Source organism: Oryza sativa, chromosome 4 (assembly GCF_034140825.1).
Source record: "Oryza sativa Japonica Group chromosome 4, ASM3414082v1".
In the NCBI taxonomy this organism is placed as follows: domain Eukaryota; kingdom Viridiplantae; phylum Streptophyta; class Magnoliopsida; order Poales; family Poaceae; genus Oryza; species Oryza sativa.
Window position 1 is genome coordinate 33058522 of NC_089038.1, and position 13894 is coordinate 33072415.

At 42.9% G+C, this 13894-nt stretch overlaps 2 protein-coding genes and 1 non-coding gene across 4 annotated transcripts; 2 read left to right on the forward strand and 1 right to left on the reverse strand.

Annotated features, from left to right (window-relative positions):
• Positions 1-484: 484 nt before the first annotated feature.
• On the forward strand, positions 485-4376 carry LOC9270196 (uncharacterized). The gene is made up of 3 exons (XR_003242064.2): positions 485-690; positions 3711-3835; positions 4102-4376. It is a non-coding gene; the product is annotated as an uncharacterized protein (transcript).
• Positions 4377-4948: 572 nt separating this feature from the next.
• On the reverse strand, positions 4949-13446 carry LOC4337163 (uncharacterized). 2 transcript variants are annotated; one of them, XM_015778636.3, is made up of 4 exons: positions 13124-13446; positions 6595-7062; positions 6143-6363; positions 4949-5649 (listed from the first exon to the last, which is right to left on the reverse strand). In XM_015778636.3, the coding sequence occupies exons 2-4, from the start codon at positions 6968-6970 to the stop codon at positions 5068-5070; spliced, it is 1179 nt and encodes a 392-aa protein (XP_015634122.1). In that variant the 5' UTR covers positions 6971-7062; positions 13124-13446; the 3' UTR covers positions 4949-5067. The 2 variants fall into 2 exon arrangements, with proteins under 2 accessions (XP_015634122.1, XP_015634124.1); XM_015778638.3 differs by lacking the exon at positions 6595-7062.
• On the forward strand, positions 8187-10552 carry LOC136356284 (uncharacterized). Its single transcript, XM_066310013.1, has 3 exons — positions 8187-9806; positions 9882-9944; positions 10031-10552. Exons 1-3 carry the CDS (start codon positions 8255-8257, stop codon positions 10408-10410), a joined length of 1995 nt encoding a protein of 664 aa, XP_066166110.1. The 5' UTR covers positions 8187-8254; the 3' UTR covers positions 10411-10552.
• Positions 13447-13894: the final 448 nt, after the last annotated feature.

Sequence of the window (13894 nt, forward strand, 5' to 3'; positions counted from 1 at the left end):
TCACTTAATATATTTTGAATGTTTAATGTGTGCTAAAAAATATTAACAGGAGTTTAAACTGTGTTGCATTTATTTGAAACATGATATTTTACGAATATTTCGATGTTTCTACCAATGTCTTTGATGTTTCACGCATGATAGATAAATGTGTTTCAACTAAGTTAGATGAAATTGTATTTGTTTGAAACTTTTTTTTTCTAGCGACGAAACATTTCAACACGTCAACAAATGGTCGGGGCGTCCTAGTTGTTTCGGGAAAAAAAATTATAGAGGTAATTCAGGATTTCAGGGTGAATAAACTAAACATTTTTCCACGCGCCCCGCATGTATCCTTTCTTTCCACACAAGAAAGAAAGAAAATACTCCTACTCCATACATAAGAGAGAGAGAATACTACTCCAGTTGAGCGGGCCTCGGTATCACTTGGTCGTCCGATCTGCTGCTCTGTGCCCTCAACCGTCCGGATAGCACCACGCATGCACACGGCCGCTCTTCATTCGCAGGCCGCCGCCGCCGCCACATCCTCATCTTCTCCTCCGTTGCCGGCGATGACGCGTATACCGAACGCGAGGGACGGCGGCGATCCGCTTGACACAGAAGATGGATTCTGGAGCAGCGGCGACCAGCGAAGCAAAGATCCGATCGAGGTGGCGGCGGCGCGCGGTCTCCTCCTCGTCCTCCTCGGCAATGGTAAGCTTGACTTCCCTTGCTTATGCTCCTTCCTTGTCCTGGATCTTGGCTTGCATATCCCATCCTCATCCCACCCAACCTTCGTTCATCTATCCCATCCCCCCGGCCCCCTTCTTCTTCTTTTTTTTTGTTGTGGTTACATTGCTCTGATTCATGCCCATTAGGTTTTTCACCAAAATGTTGGAGGTGCATTGAAATTAACTTGCAGTATTGAAGGGCTCCATGATACGCATCACACATTTCTCTTCTTCATGTGCAACCTGTGTTTTCCTCAATTTCATCAATCCAAGAATAATAATAAGAAAATAAATATTCAAGTTCAATTCTTAAAAAAAGGATTTCTCAGGAATAATCGTACTTCTGTCGTAGTACACATTTAGCATTTCTCATTATGAGCAAATGGATATCCTAATGTGTAGGTCGTTTTAGATTTCTCTACTCTTCTCTAAATGTATGTTGTTATAGAACTTTGACTCTTTGCGGCATTTGTCCCTTATTTTTTCGTCTTATGCCCTTGCTAATTGAATATGACTTTCCTCATGCATAAATGAGATATCATTTCCAATGTGTAATAACTAAAGGGCAACTATTCGTTTAAAAAAAAACTAAAGGGCAACAAGGCCATTTTAAGTTTTTAACAGTTTCTTAATTCCTATGCACAACTCTAAAACAACCTTTGTTTGGAATCAGACAAAGTACTATACCGTTTTGCGGATTGAAAGGTAACAGCTATGCTAATGATTTATCTTGCAAAAAGAAAGAAAAAGCTAAGGTGGTAATTAGTTTTCTGGTTTACCAATCTGTGCATTCCTTTTGTTAACTTGTATACATACATTTTATACTTAATGATGTTCTTGCAAACTGTATTTCAAAACAAACTGATGATAACCTTCTAAAAGAAACAAACTGATGATCACCATCTTACCTGCCTCTCATACCTCTACTGGAAAACATGTTGTTCATATTGCTCCTGCTCACTAATACAAGCTGCAGGTTGTTGTATATTAATATTACCGAAAGGTACGTCTTCTCTTTGTTCTTGAAAACAAGATGAGGCTCTACATCCAATTATGCTTTCTTTTGACCGAGTGGGGCAACTCTTTTTTATGTGCTATATCCCCCAATTCTTCAAAAACTTGTCATTGTAACTGCCGAACTGTTTCTTGCTTTAATTGCTACTTGGTTTGAATAAGTCTACCTGAGTGAATAAAGCTGCATTGGTGCATTCTTGTGAGTCCAATGTTCTTTTAGCCCTCTAATTTCATGCAGAGTTTTCCATTTAAAATTTACTGTTGGGAGACTATTCTTGTGGCTATTGATATTTAGGATCTTAATGTTTCCTTCAGTTCGTTGGTGGGGTCTAGGCACCTATAGTTGCATGCCATGGATTGTATTATTCAAGTCTGTAAACATGTTTGAATAAAGCTTGTGCTCTTTCATTTTTCTCTCTAGGTTAATTCAAGTTATAAATGTAGCTCTGTATGTACTGAAATGCCTGGTTTTTGTGCTAAGTTTAAGTTCATCAGGAGGTTTGTGACTCTGTTAAATTTGGGAATGATCTGGCTCATGAGGTTGGTGTTGTGAACTTGCGATACTTTTCTTTGTTGCCACTATATTCGACCAGGCCAGTACTGATGGCTGGCCCCTTTGGTCATTGAACTGCCTTGCTGCTTACACGCAAAAATAAAAGGTTAATACTGCTTTACCAGTTCATTTCAGAACTCCGTTGCAACTATAATTCAATGCTTGATGGTCTTTACATCTGTGTTTTTCCACATGATACAGTACACATTTTGTTACTCTTGCATTGCAACTATCAATCCCTGACAAAGTAACCAGTCACTGTCGTAGATATATTCATATATAATCCTTTGCTCAGGAAAGACAATGTGTTTTGTCGTTTGTTTTTGTAAATAGCTAATGCTGCTGTCCGGAACTTCTGGGTCTCATGGGAGTTGAATCATGCATAACTACAATGTCTCTTGGGTCATCCACTACAACACACTGACTAAATATTTTAGCTGTTTTTTTCATCTTTACTTTGTTCGAGTTATGTTTTAGTTCATTAGAGTGAAGGATAGAGTAACCAATCATGAGATAAATTTATCCTTAGGCCAGGAGTATGCTTTTTTGTGTACTTATCAATTTAATGGTTAAGAGGAAATTATAGTAATATGTAACTGATAAAATAGTAAGCCATATATGGAACAATACATATCCGGCATTTCAAATCATAAGATTTCTTAACTTCTACTAAAAAGTTTTGTAGATTCCTTATATTGTTTCCTAATTTTCTAGAAGTTGTTGGGTGGTTAATCTATGTTAGGTATTGATTATTCATTGTCTTTTCGTGGAACAGTAATGATGATTTCATAGAACACATTTTGGTTGCTAATGGTTTTTTGGATCATGTGTTTAAGTGCCATGTGGAACAAGGATGGCCGTTTAGTTTGCTATGCAATACAGTCAACATCTGCTTCTCCATATCTACTGTCCTTCGTGTGAGAGAGGGGGGACATGAGGTTGCCACAGATGAACTTTGTTTGCCATGAGCAATTCAAATGGCTTATCGAGGGATTTTGGGTAGAGAGCTAATTGAAATACTTTTGTATTTTGTCTACTGGTATTTATTAATCGTGCAGTTCAAGCTATTGACGAGTAAATTGGACAGGGTCTAGTGTCAAACGAAACCAGTACTAGAAACTCACCTGATCCTGTGTCTGCAATCTATCCCCGGGAAGTGGTACACATGTGAACTAAGTAGGGTCTGTTTGGTTGTTCCTGTGAGGACAGGACATAGCTTGGGGGTGGTTTGGTCATTGTGCCCTGGCTATGAACCTAAAATGGAGGAAAATAAATAAGCCAGTTGGAGAGTGGCATTTTAATGTGTACAATATCTAGAGTGGCCTTTTATCGAATTCCACTAGGAGTGACACTCCATCAATTTTATCATGCTGATAGTAGTTCAAGTTGTCGTATTGCTTGAGAATGAGCTGGAGTTGTTTGTTGGATTGCTGTAGGTATGATTGTTGCTGCCATTTGAGTAAATCGGGAAAATATTTCAAAGTTAACCTGACTTGCTAAAGTACAGGAAGGAGACTGACCAGTGGCTTGCATCACCAAAGCAATCGACTCAGTCTTGAAGGTTTACTCTCCTTTTTTTTAACTTTTCTTGGATTCATGGACACTTAAGTCCCTAGTGGCACAAATTACATGTTCTCATATCACCGAATATTGAAACAAAATGGGATGTATTTTGGTTGTTCATTTTCTCAAGTATCCATGCACACCACTGCACTGGAATAACATAATAAATTCAATAGTATAGTGATGTGCAATTTGCGTAGATTCCCTTAGTTGATCGTATGCCACTTTTTCTTTTATTGAAACGTCCGTTTAATTATGTTACAGGAAATTGGAGATTTCGAGAACTGGATGAAGATCATGGATTTTGATTGTAAAAGTATAAATGCAGCCATCCCTAACATTTACCAATCTTGACTCAGCCAGTGGCTAATGTTAGGAAGAGATTTTATCTTGCTCCTCACTTAACAATTTTTATCTCAGATATGAACTCTGTTGTATAGATCTGTTTTTCTGGTGTTCTGTACACAATTGAAAAACAAAAGCTTGCCAATCACTTTTTACTGTCAAACTATATAAAACCTCTGTTGCTCATTGTCTAAGCCAGGTCTATTCACTGTCCATTTTGTCCCTGGCAAATTTTGGTGTAGACGTGCCGTGTATAATGATATCCATCGCTTATAAGCAACAGCTATGGAGGAGGAATCGTGTGGTCACATTTTTCGTTTAGCTGGACCTGAATAATACTGTCTCTGTAGTTGCCCATCTGTGCCTAGATTTTTTACTGCCACCAAAACACATGTTTTCTTCTGCTCCATCTGGGGAGCACAGCCAACAGATGCTCGATGGCTTTGAACACCAATGCTCAGGATTTACAAAACCGCACGGTTATCGTGGTTACTATGCATGATAATATTTTTAGTTTTTAAAACCATGGAATGTCTCGCGGTTTTCATGCTAACCGCGTGGTTACCGCCTGCAGTAACCGTGCCGAAAACGGTAAGGGAACCCTGCAGCCTCCATCTGCAGTTCTGCACCCGTTTGTTGCGACCGGCTGATCACCCAGAACAGCTCAGAAGGTAATTTTTAAAAAATGTCAGACGATATTGTTTTTTTAACACAATCATAATATTGCAATCAAAGTTGACAGCAAAAAAATTAAAACAAAAGGGTATAAGAACAATGAACTTTGTTTAGACAAAATTTACTATATTGCATTGCATTATTAACAATATATGATTAAGTAAGGCGCCACAGGCTTCACAAGTACGGTGTACTGCGCCTCATTTGTCATCAGACCATAAGAGACCAAGTAACCTTCACAAGCATCTTAACACTACCACAAGTAACTTCAGTCACATCTGAACCATTGAATTTTGGAGTAAAATCAATGGTTTGCGTAACACAGCCAGTTGGAACTTCGTCATCCTGATTAACAACGGTCAACAGAAGCTTCTCCTTGTTGTGGACAGCCATGACACGTCGAGATAACTGGACATCAAGATTGTCGGCCATCACACAGCATGTTCTGCTATCAAGAAGAACAACTTTATCTTGAATGTTGGTGGTGCAAGCTGCGACTTCTCCACAGAAATATCCCTCCACAACCTTGATTTCAACAGTAGCCTCCACTGCGTCTTTAATAACTGCATATCTCAACTCCACGGTGCCGAGCTTACCGACAAAAGTGTCATTTTCGACCTCAGTTTTGACCTTTATTGTTCTTCGGATGCCATCAATCATAAGCAATCCCTTGCTATGCTCTTTTTTCTTCCCTCTTAATCGGTCATCCTTAATTCTGAGATCAACCTCAAAATATACAGCGTCTTGTAACACGAGTCCTCGAGTTGGGCCAGTCAAGATCAACGAATCGTCCTGTGAATCAAGTAACATGATAAGGTAATGTCGTGTTACTTTGAATGCAAAATAATAAATATAGGAACAAATTTAAGTAAAAGCGTCATATAAAAGCTATTACCAAAGATGATACAAAGCATATATAGGTCTACATCTGCATCTTACTAATGCCATGATATGGTCAACTGCTGTCATGTATGTACACTTGTTAAACTTTTATACCATATAACTTTTCAACAAGACATGAGAAACAACTCACGAACAAAAGATATTGGCCACATTATAGATGCAACATCAACTAAAAAAGATGCCATAATAAATTTTGGCCATGTTAGATTGACAATTAATAAAACAGCGCGCAAATACCAAATGAAAATTGACTGCAGATGAGAGCAGTAAGACATTTAGATTCATATACAGATATGCAAGATGGCAGTACAATTTGATCGATGGATGTGAAGAGAAACAGAATGCACTGTTCTTTGAAAAGAAAATTAATGCTTTTTAGTACCTTTGAGTTGATGAGTTGGCAATCATCTCTAGGGCGACGGAAGAGATAAATGCACTTCTCATCGAGGCTGTCTCTAGCAATTACAGTGCCATAAACATTAATCGGGAAGCCTACATCTGAGCTTAGTATCTTCACTGAAAGAATGTTTACAGAGTTGCGCATCCGCAGTGCCTCATGCTCATTGTAGATTCTGTCAGTGTATCGCATTGGACCAAGAGGAGCTGCATTGCATGAATTCAATGAACCAGGTTACTTGTAGTAGTAACAAAAACAAGGGAAAAAAATAGTGCCAATTAACAGTTATGCAGGAAATTCAATATACTGCAGTTGCTTCTTCAAGTCAATATATATATAATACATTTAAAATACATTGTGAAAGAAAGATTGTTTCATAGTAATTGCTTGAATTGAAGACTAAGAGAGAGGGCATGGGGGAGAATTTAGATGCTTACACTCCTCGTTGAGGTCGAAGGTGAGGGGGTTAATGAAGAATATTCTGGTGAAGTAGTGAAGGCCAGTCTTGGGATTGAACTTGCGGTTCTTCTTGAAATAGGCCTCCTTCGCCTTCCTCACCTTGGTCTGCTGCTCCACCACCCGCGCGCGATCCTCTTCCCGCACCCGCCGCCTTTCCGCCGCCGCCACCGACTCCGCCACCGTCGCAGCCTCGTCGTAGAACAAGGGCTCGAGGTCCACCTCCACCTCCTCCTCCTCCTCCTCCTCCTCCGGCGATACGCCGCCGTCCAACCCCAGTACGCCATCGGTGAAGAATAAATCCATCACGCGCCCAATTTCTTCATCGTCGAATACAGAGACGTCGTGGCGCCCCATCGCCGCCGCCGCCGCCGCAGTACGCCGCAGTGAGCTTTGTTTTGCTGTATTCTATTAGGCCGGGATTGGTGTTGTAGGTGGGCTGGTCTGTGCTGGATTGTGGAATTTTTTTCGGATTTAGATTTTTTTTTAAATATTTACAGAAATAATCTATCGACCAAAAAAAATTGCAGAAATAGCCCCTGCCGCCCACCTCTGGGGGCGGCAAGCTGACGTGGCAAACGGGGGAGGAACGGGCGGTGACGGAGGGAGGGTTTTTTGCAGGAAAACCCTTGCCGCCCTCTGGTGGGGCGGCAAGTGGCCCGAATGCAAAAAAGCCAGTCGGGGCCGGCTATTTTGCAGGCGGCCCCTTGCCGCCCTCTGGCCGGGCGGCAGGCCTCGCTGCCTATAAAAGGCCTGCTGCCCAGCCCCCAGCCCTCATTCTTCTCTCCTCAATTCCAGTGAAAAAAAAGAAGAGAGGGGAGGAGAAGAGAAGAAGGGGCGAAGCCCTGCCGGATTCAGATGCCGATTTCAGGTAATATTCATAGATCCTATATGTGACTATTGAGTTAAATAGTGTGTATTCTTTAAAATTTTGTTTGAATAAATGCATTATATTTTTAGGGTTTTAGTTGTACTAATCTAGAAGTGCGTATTGTAGATATCGGTAACTACGTAGATCTGCTAGTTTGGAATTAATACATTACCGTTGCATTGGCTTACACAAGAAGATATTACGTTGTAGATGTTTATTGCATGAAAGAGTAATATGATCTAGTTATTTCGTTGACAGATATGTCGAACAAACAAATATTCCAAGTTTACCATGGACCAGGAAACGTCCGTTACGGGCCAACTGGGGTAGATCTGTCAGATTTTATTGTATCAGAAAGGGGAATTGAGAGACCGGCTGAGAGGAGTGTACCTTCTATAAAAGGATGGTTAATGAGGGGCTTGAGAGTTGATCCACAGACAAGTGACATAACAATCAATGTTATAGTAAGTCGGGCAACTGAGGGTTTTTATTGGGAACTAATGCCAGTTCAAAACTCTCGAGTGTGGAGATGGTATTTGGAAAATGCATTGCAACGCGGGTGGCCTCTAGCTTTGGTTCCGTTTGTTCACCCGAAGGATCCAGGTGTGCAGACGAACATGGATGATAGCGAGGGACCAAGTGCTGAAGTAAACGAGACTTCTGTGGAGGAGGTCAACGCACGAGAGGACGGGGGCGTAGTAGCTCCAGTGGGCATTCAACCAGGTGGAGTGGCTGACGAGGGGGAGACTGTCGGTGCCATTGTGGATGAAATGGAGAGGGAGGATTCTGACAACGAGCATGTAGAGGAAGGTGATTCGTCAGATGATGAGACGGATATTAATCCAGCAGAATGGGCTAGTGAGGATTTTTCTGGGCTGATCGTCTCTGAAGAGGATAGTGTGAGATGGGAGTACAAAGAAAATGAGGTTATTCAGGGAGCGATTTATAGTAGAGCAGAAGATATGAAGGAGGCGGTAAAACATTTTGCAGTGTCACTTCATAGAGAGTTTTGGGTTGCCAAGTCGAACCGGTCGCAATATGAAGTTCGGTGTGTTAAGGAAAAAGATGGTTGTCCCTGGAGAGTGCACACGTATAAGGGGAAATGGAAGGATTATTGGACGGTGTCAGTTGTTACCAAGCATACATGTTTTCTACCTGGTGTTCAGAAATACCACAGGAACATTACATGTGCATTTGTTGCATCTGAGATGTATGCGCATGTCATCGATAATCTCACATATGAACCAAGGTCAATAATCCGACACATTGAAGAGACATACAAGTATACTATTAGCTATGCCAAGGCCTGGAGGGACAAACAGAAAATAATAGAGATGAGATTTGGAACTTACGAAGCCTCGTATGACAATTTGCCACGCCTGCTTGGTGTTATCGAGGAAAGAAACCCTGGGAGCTCTTACGAAGTGAAGAAATTCCCCTCAATTGAACATCCTGGCAAGAGTGTGCTGCAAAGGGCGTTCTTAGCTCTACATGCATGCAAGATGGCATTCGTGAACTGTCGTCCTGTTCTCTGCATTGATGGGACATTCTTGACAGGAAAGTATCGGGGCCAGATACTAACAGCAATAGGGGTAGATGGGAACAATCAGGTATTGCCCTTGGCATTTGCTTTTGTTGAGAGTGAGAATACCGACAGCTGGTACTGGTTCCTGAAATTGGTTAAAACAAAAGTTGTTGGTATGAGGCCAAATGTATGCCTGATACATGATAGGCACGCTGGCATTCTGCGAGCGATAGGAGAGTTGCAGTTTGGGAGTATGGAACGAGGATACCCCGGTGTTTGGGAAGATGTACAGAGTAGGTGGTGCATGCGTCATATGGGAGCTAATTTCTTCAAGCAATTCAAGAACAAGGAGCTCATGAACATGTTCAAGAGGCTGTGCAATCAGAACCAGGAGAAAAAATTCAATGAGCTTTGGAAGAGATTAGATGAGTTGACAGCCAAATGCAGTGATCAGCGTGCAGCGGCTCCATCGACCGCCGTTGCTGACCCTCCTCAAGCTCTTGGACCTCTCCCAACGGATAGTCCAACATTGGTTAGAAGAACTGGATTGGAGATTCGGGAATTTTCTCAGTGGATTCTGCATGAACCAAAAGAGAAATGGGCCAAGGCGTATGACACAGGTGGTGCTAGATATGGAATAATGACAACAAATTTGGCAGAAGTTTACAACTGGGTGATGCGCGGTGTCCGTGGAGACGACGTTGCTCGGGCAGACGCAGCTGTACAGCGGCCACCCGTACCGACTGGTCCCTGTCCAGCTGCGCACGTTCCTAGGCCGACTCCCCCTCCGCACGGAGGTAACTATTTTTATTACTACTTCTATACATGCCTCGCACATATAAGTGAGCCGTTTCACTTGCCGATTGCTTCAGGGTTTCGTGCACCGTTCAGCACCCCGCCTTCCTCGGCTAGGCCTTCTGTTGTGCCCCCCACAGGTACTTAAAAAAACAACATTACTTCCACAATCAATTTACATACATTTTATGTCTTAGCTTACAAGGGTCCCGTTGTCGATGTGTAGGTTTCGCCCACTTCGCTATGACGCAGGCCGCCCACTTCTCCCAGGCTGCAGGGTCAGCGTCACAGGCAGCCGGCACGTCGAGTCAGGGTCCACCACTGGACCATGCTGGGACCTCGTCGGACCCCTTCCTGTCTTCCACCGTGCTCTTCGACATCACTGACTTCGACTTCGCTTCAGGCTCGACAGAGGACGTCATCGGCCCCTCACAGCTGGGAGGCGCACCGCCGGTGCAGACGCAGGACCAGGCGCAGGCCACTCCTCCGCGGGACACTCGTGCTACCCGTGCTGTGCCACCGGATCGTTTCACCTACTCCCAGGACTACGTGCGAGCACAGGCCCAGAGGACCAAGCGTGGTCGCGGCGCGGGGCAGGGCCAGTAGAGCAGTCTTCTTTTTATTTACTTGCTTCACTTTCCAGTACTGTATGCTTGTGTAATGACTACGTTGTTGTTATATGTGCACGATACCTTTTGGCGCATGCACAATACCTTTCGGCGTATGCACGACTACTTTCTGCCGCACCAATGCAGCCTCCTTTATTCGCGTGTGATATGAGTATTTGCCCGCCATTTGGCGCATACGACCAATGTAACTTTCGGCGCCGATCATGCATGTATCTTTCGGCGCCAATCAGGCGTACCCACCATACCCCACCACGTTCACATGTCAGGGGTATCACTCGATTTTTTGCGCCTATATAAGTCGCCTTAACGAGTGAGCCCTCACAATCTTTCAGAACTCAGTCACATTCAGTACTCTCTTCCCCACTTGCTTCATTACAAATCCGACCGGCTTTCGTCAATGGCTAGACGCCGGGGTGTTGAGGATCCAAACTGGCGTAGCGATCCTTGTGTATACCTACTACCACCTTGGTGCCAGCGTCCTCTCTGCCTATGCGGTGATCGATGCCAACTAATGGCTTCGAGGAATCCTGATATTCGAGGAAGGCGCTTTTTTAAGTGCCCTAACTATGACCGTGAGGTATTTTATTATCTGCATATGCTTATTCATTCCGTATGGGCAATCGCTTTATTCTTCGTAACACTACTCTATTCGGCAGACCCGCACTACAGCTTGCGCATACATCGAGTGGGTCGATACAGAAAATCCCGTTCTCGACCTAACCACTTGTTTACAAGAAGGTCGCTGGTATTTCGCATCCGAAAGTACTGAGCAATACTTACAAAGAAAAGCGGCTTATGAACGACAATGTCGTGAACAACAGAGCGACTGGCGGGTGCTAACTACGGCACTCCCTCCATGGGAAGCCCGTCCAAGATGCAGGTGTGGTGATCGTTGTCAGGTTCTTCGTTCCATAAATCCTACAACATTGGGTCGAAGGTTCTTTGTTTGTCCAAATATTCTTGACGACGATTTCATGGTAAGAATATTTTGATTACATGATTCCTTATTTTCTCACAACATTTACTAACTTTGCTTGCTTTACATCTATTCTTTCCTCCCAGGAACCACCAAGGAGATGTCAATACAGAGAATGGATAGACACCAGAAGGGTTCTAACTCCACCTAGCCGTGTTGTGCAGCTTGAACTACCAGAGCAATACAGGGTTACTAAAGCGCGGTTTGAGAGAGGAGAGGGATCCTCACGTAGGGGTTAGCTATTATCGGACAACTTGGCATATTGAAATTTCTACTGTCATGCTTCCTTGTCCCATTATTACATCGTCGTTGTGTTCAACTATTGCACTACCTCCCTCCTATATCGAATCTAATATCATCTATGTAACCGCAATGCAAATAGTTGTATCATGTTCAAATTGTACTACTATTTCTTCATGTTACATAATTCTCCTTGTTTAAGTCCATATAATGTTTCTACGACCTAGACTGCGATAGGCCTATATAAATTATCCGAGTACTAATACGTCGAATAAGGTACAAAATAATATCTCACTTAACATATGAAATTGCGCAACAACCAACTTCAATACATTTTTATAACAATATTAACAAGTTTTACTAATAAATACTTCTTTATTTATTATTAACATAACATAGAAAAATCTTTTGGCCGTACTTTTTTCATCTGGGTCCCTATTGGGGCGGCAAGGGACCCAGATGAAAAAGTACGGCCGCAAGCTCTGAATGGGTGGCCAAAATTGCAATTAGCCCCTTGCCGCCCTCTGTATGGGCGGCAAGGGCCTAATCGCAATTTTGGCCGACGGCGGCAGACGGCGCGGTCGACCCACCGTCTGCCACGTCAGCTTGCCGCCCACCATTTGGGCGGCAGGGGCTATTTCTGCAATTTTTTTGGTCGATAGATTATTTCTGTAAATATTAAAAAAAAATCTAAAAACGAAAAAAATTCCTGGATTGTGCTAAAAGGGCCGGGCTGCAATTTGTTCCTCCAATGAAAATGTTCGCTACATATCCCTCAATACTAGGAAACGCAGCCGCTACGAAACCCAACCACAGGATTGACACGTGGCACGAGCCCATGGAGAGCAACAGGCTTCTGGCTGTTGGGCTGGTCCGTGTATATGGCCCAAGCTGACACGGAGCAACCAAGTGCAGTAAAATTCTAAAAAAAGAAAATTTGGAAATTTGATTTAGTCATGGACTTCAACCTGTGAATTCACCGTTCATACTACTGATAGGTCGAGTTTTATTCACGTCCCTCAATCATAATACAGGGTATAGAGGGTCCCCAACTTGTAAAATCAGTATAAATTGAATCCATCAGCAGTATTAAAGAGCCCTGTATTCACCGTGCATGTCAACGTATCTATATACCTAATCTGTATCTATACCTAATAACAAATACACAAGAATTCCGGTGAAAATTTTTGTCCGTCGTCACCTAAATTTTTCCGACAGCAACATCCCGAGTCCACCACACAAAAATCATCCCGAGTCTGTGTCAAATTGGTTCTGATCTAGATTTACATATAATGTGACTAAATTTAAACCATTTCATTTCATGTTACACCAAAAGAACTTGCATATACAACATACAAAAATTGGTTATAAAATTTCCTCGAATTAGAACCCAAATACAAGAATTGAAGAGCGGCAAACGAAGAAAAAAATCCAAATCGAGCAAAAAATCCAGCCACCAGAGTGATGGACTTACCGGTTTCAATCTTCGTCCACACATGGCATGATTCGTTGCATGCGCTCCCAATCAGCTTCACGTCATCGTTGGATGTCGCCAGAGATACGAGAGGCATGAGTTTGCCGCCGTCAAGCTTGAGCCACCATTGCCACCTTCGAGCTACCGCCATTGCCTCCCAATGCCCATATCGGTGAGAAGGGTGTGCAGATTAGCCGCCGGTGGTGGCTCGATCGAGCTGCGCCGCCCGTCACAGGCGGTGGCAGCCTCAGGCCAAATCTAGCAAGGAGCACGGCGGCAGCGGCTCACCGACAAAGAGGAAAGGGGCCGACGGTGTGCGGATTAGGGTTAGGTTTTCGTTGACTTTGTTTTTGTATCGAGTCGGGGAAATCCAAGTGGTCCCTCTCGCGTTGGGCCAACGTTGCCCCTAGGCCAGTGCATTTTATGGGCCACGTGTTCGAAGTCGGACTGGGCTAGAATCATGCGCAATTCGAGCCACGCGCTGCCGCCGCTTAACTTGGTGGGCTTTCTAGCCTTTTTTGAGTTTTTCTTATAGAAATAACACCAGTACCATTTTAATTGTTTAAAGTTGCTGAAAAATTATGAATTTTATGACTGCTTATTAATTCAAATATAGCAAAATATAACCAACGAGAAACTTAACTAGATGTTTTTATTATGTGGATTTATTTTCTAACCAAGGTAGACTATAAATTCACGTAAAATTAATTTCATCATAGCTCCTAATAGCTGTTATACTATTAAGAAAATATCTTTACCCGTTACAACGCA

What these genes read in the sequence shown, in the direction of transcription:
- LOC136356284 (XM_066310013.1), top strand. Translation starts at nt 8,255, where the DNA reads ATGGAGAGGGAGGATTCTGACAACGAGCATGTAGAGGAAGGTGATTCG. An exon ending in GACTCCCCCTCCGCACGGAG is followed by an intron (nt 9,807 to 9,881) that starts GTAACTATTTTT and finishes CGATTGCTTCAG; the next exon opens with GGTTTCGTGCACCGTTCAGC. An exon ending in TTCTGTTGTGCCCCCCACAG is followed by an intron (nt 9,945 to 10,030) that starts GTACTTAAAAAA and finishes GTCGATGTGTAG; the next exon opens with GTTTCGCCCACTTCGCTATG.
- LOC4337163 (XM_015778636.3), bottom strand. Translation starts at nt 6,970, where the DNA reads ATGGGGCGCCACGACGTCTCTGTATTCGACGATGAAGAAATTGGGCGC. An exon ending in CTTCGACCTCAACGAGGAGT is followed by an intron (nt 6,364 to 6,594) that starts GTAAGCATCTAA and finishes CATGCAATGCAG; the next exon opens with CTCCTCTTGGTCCAATGCGA. An exon ending in GCCAACTCATCAACTCAAAG is followed by an intron (nt 5,650 to 6,142) that starts GTACTAAAAAGC and finishes CTTGATTCACAG; the next exon opens with GACGATTCGTTGATCTTGAC.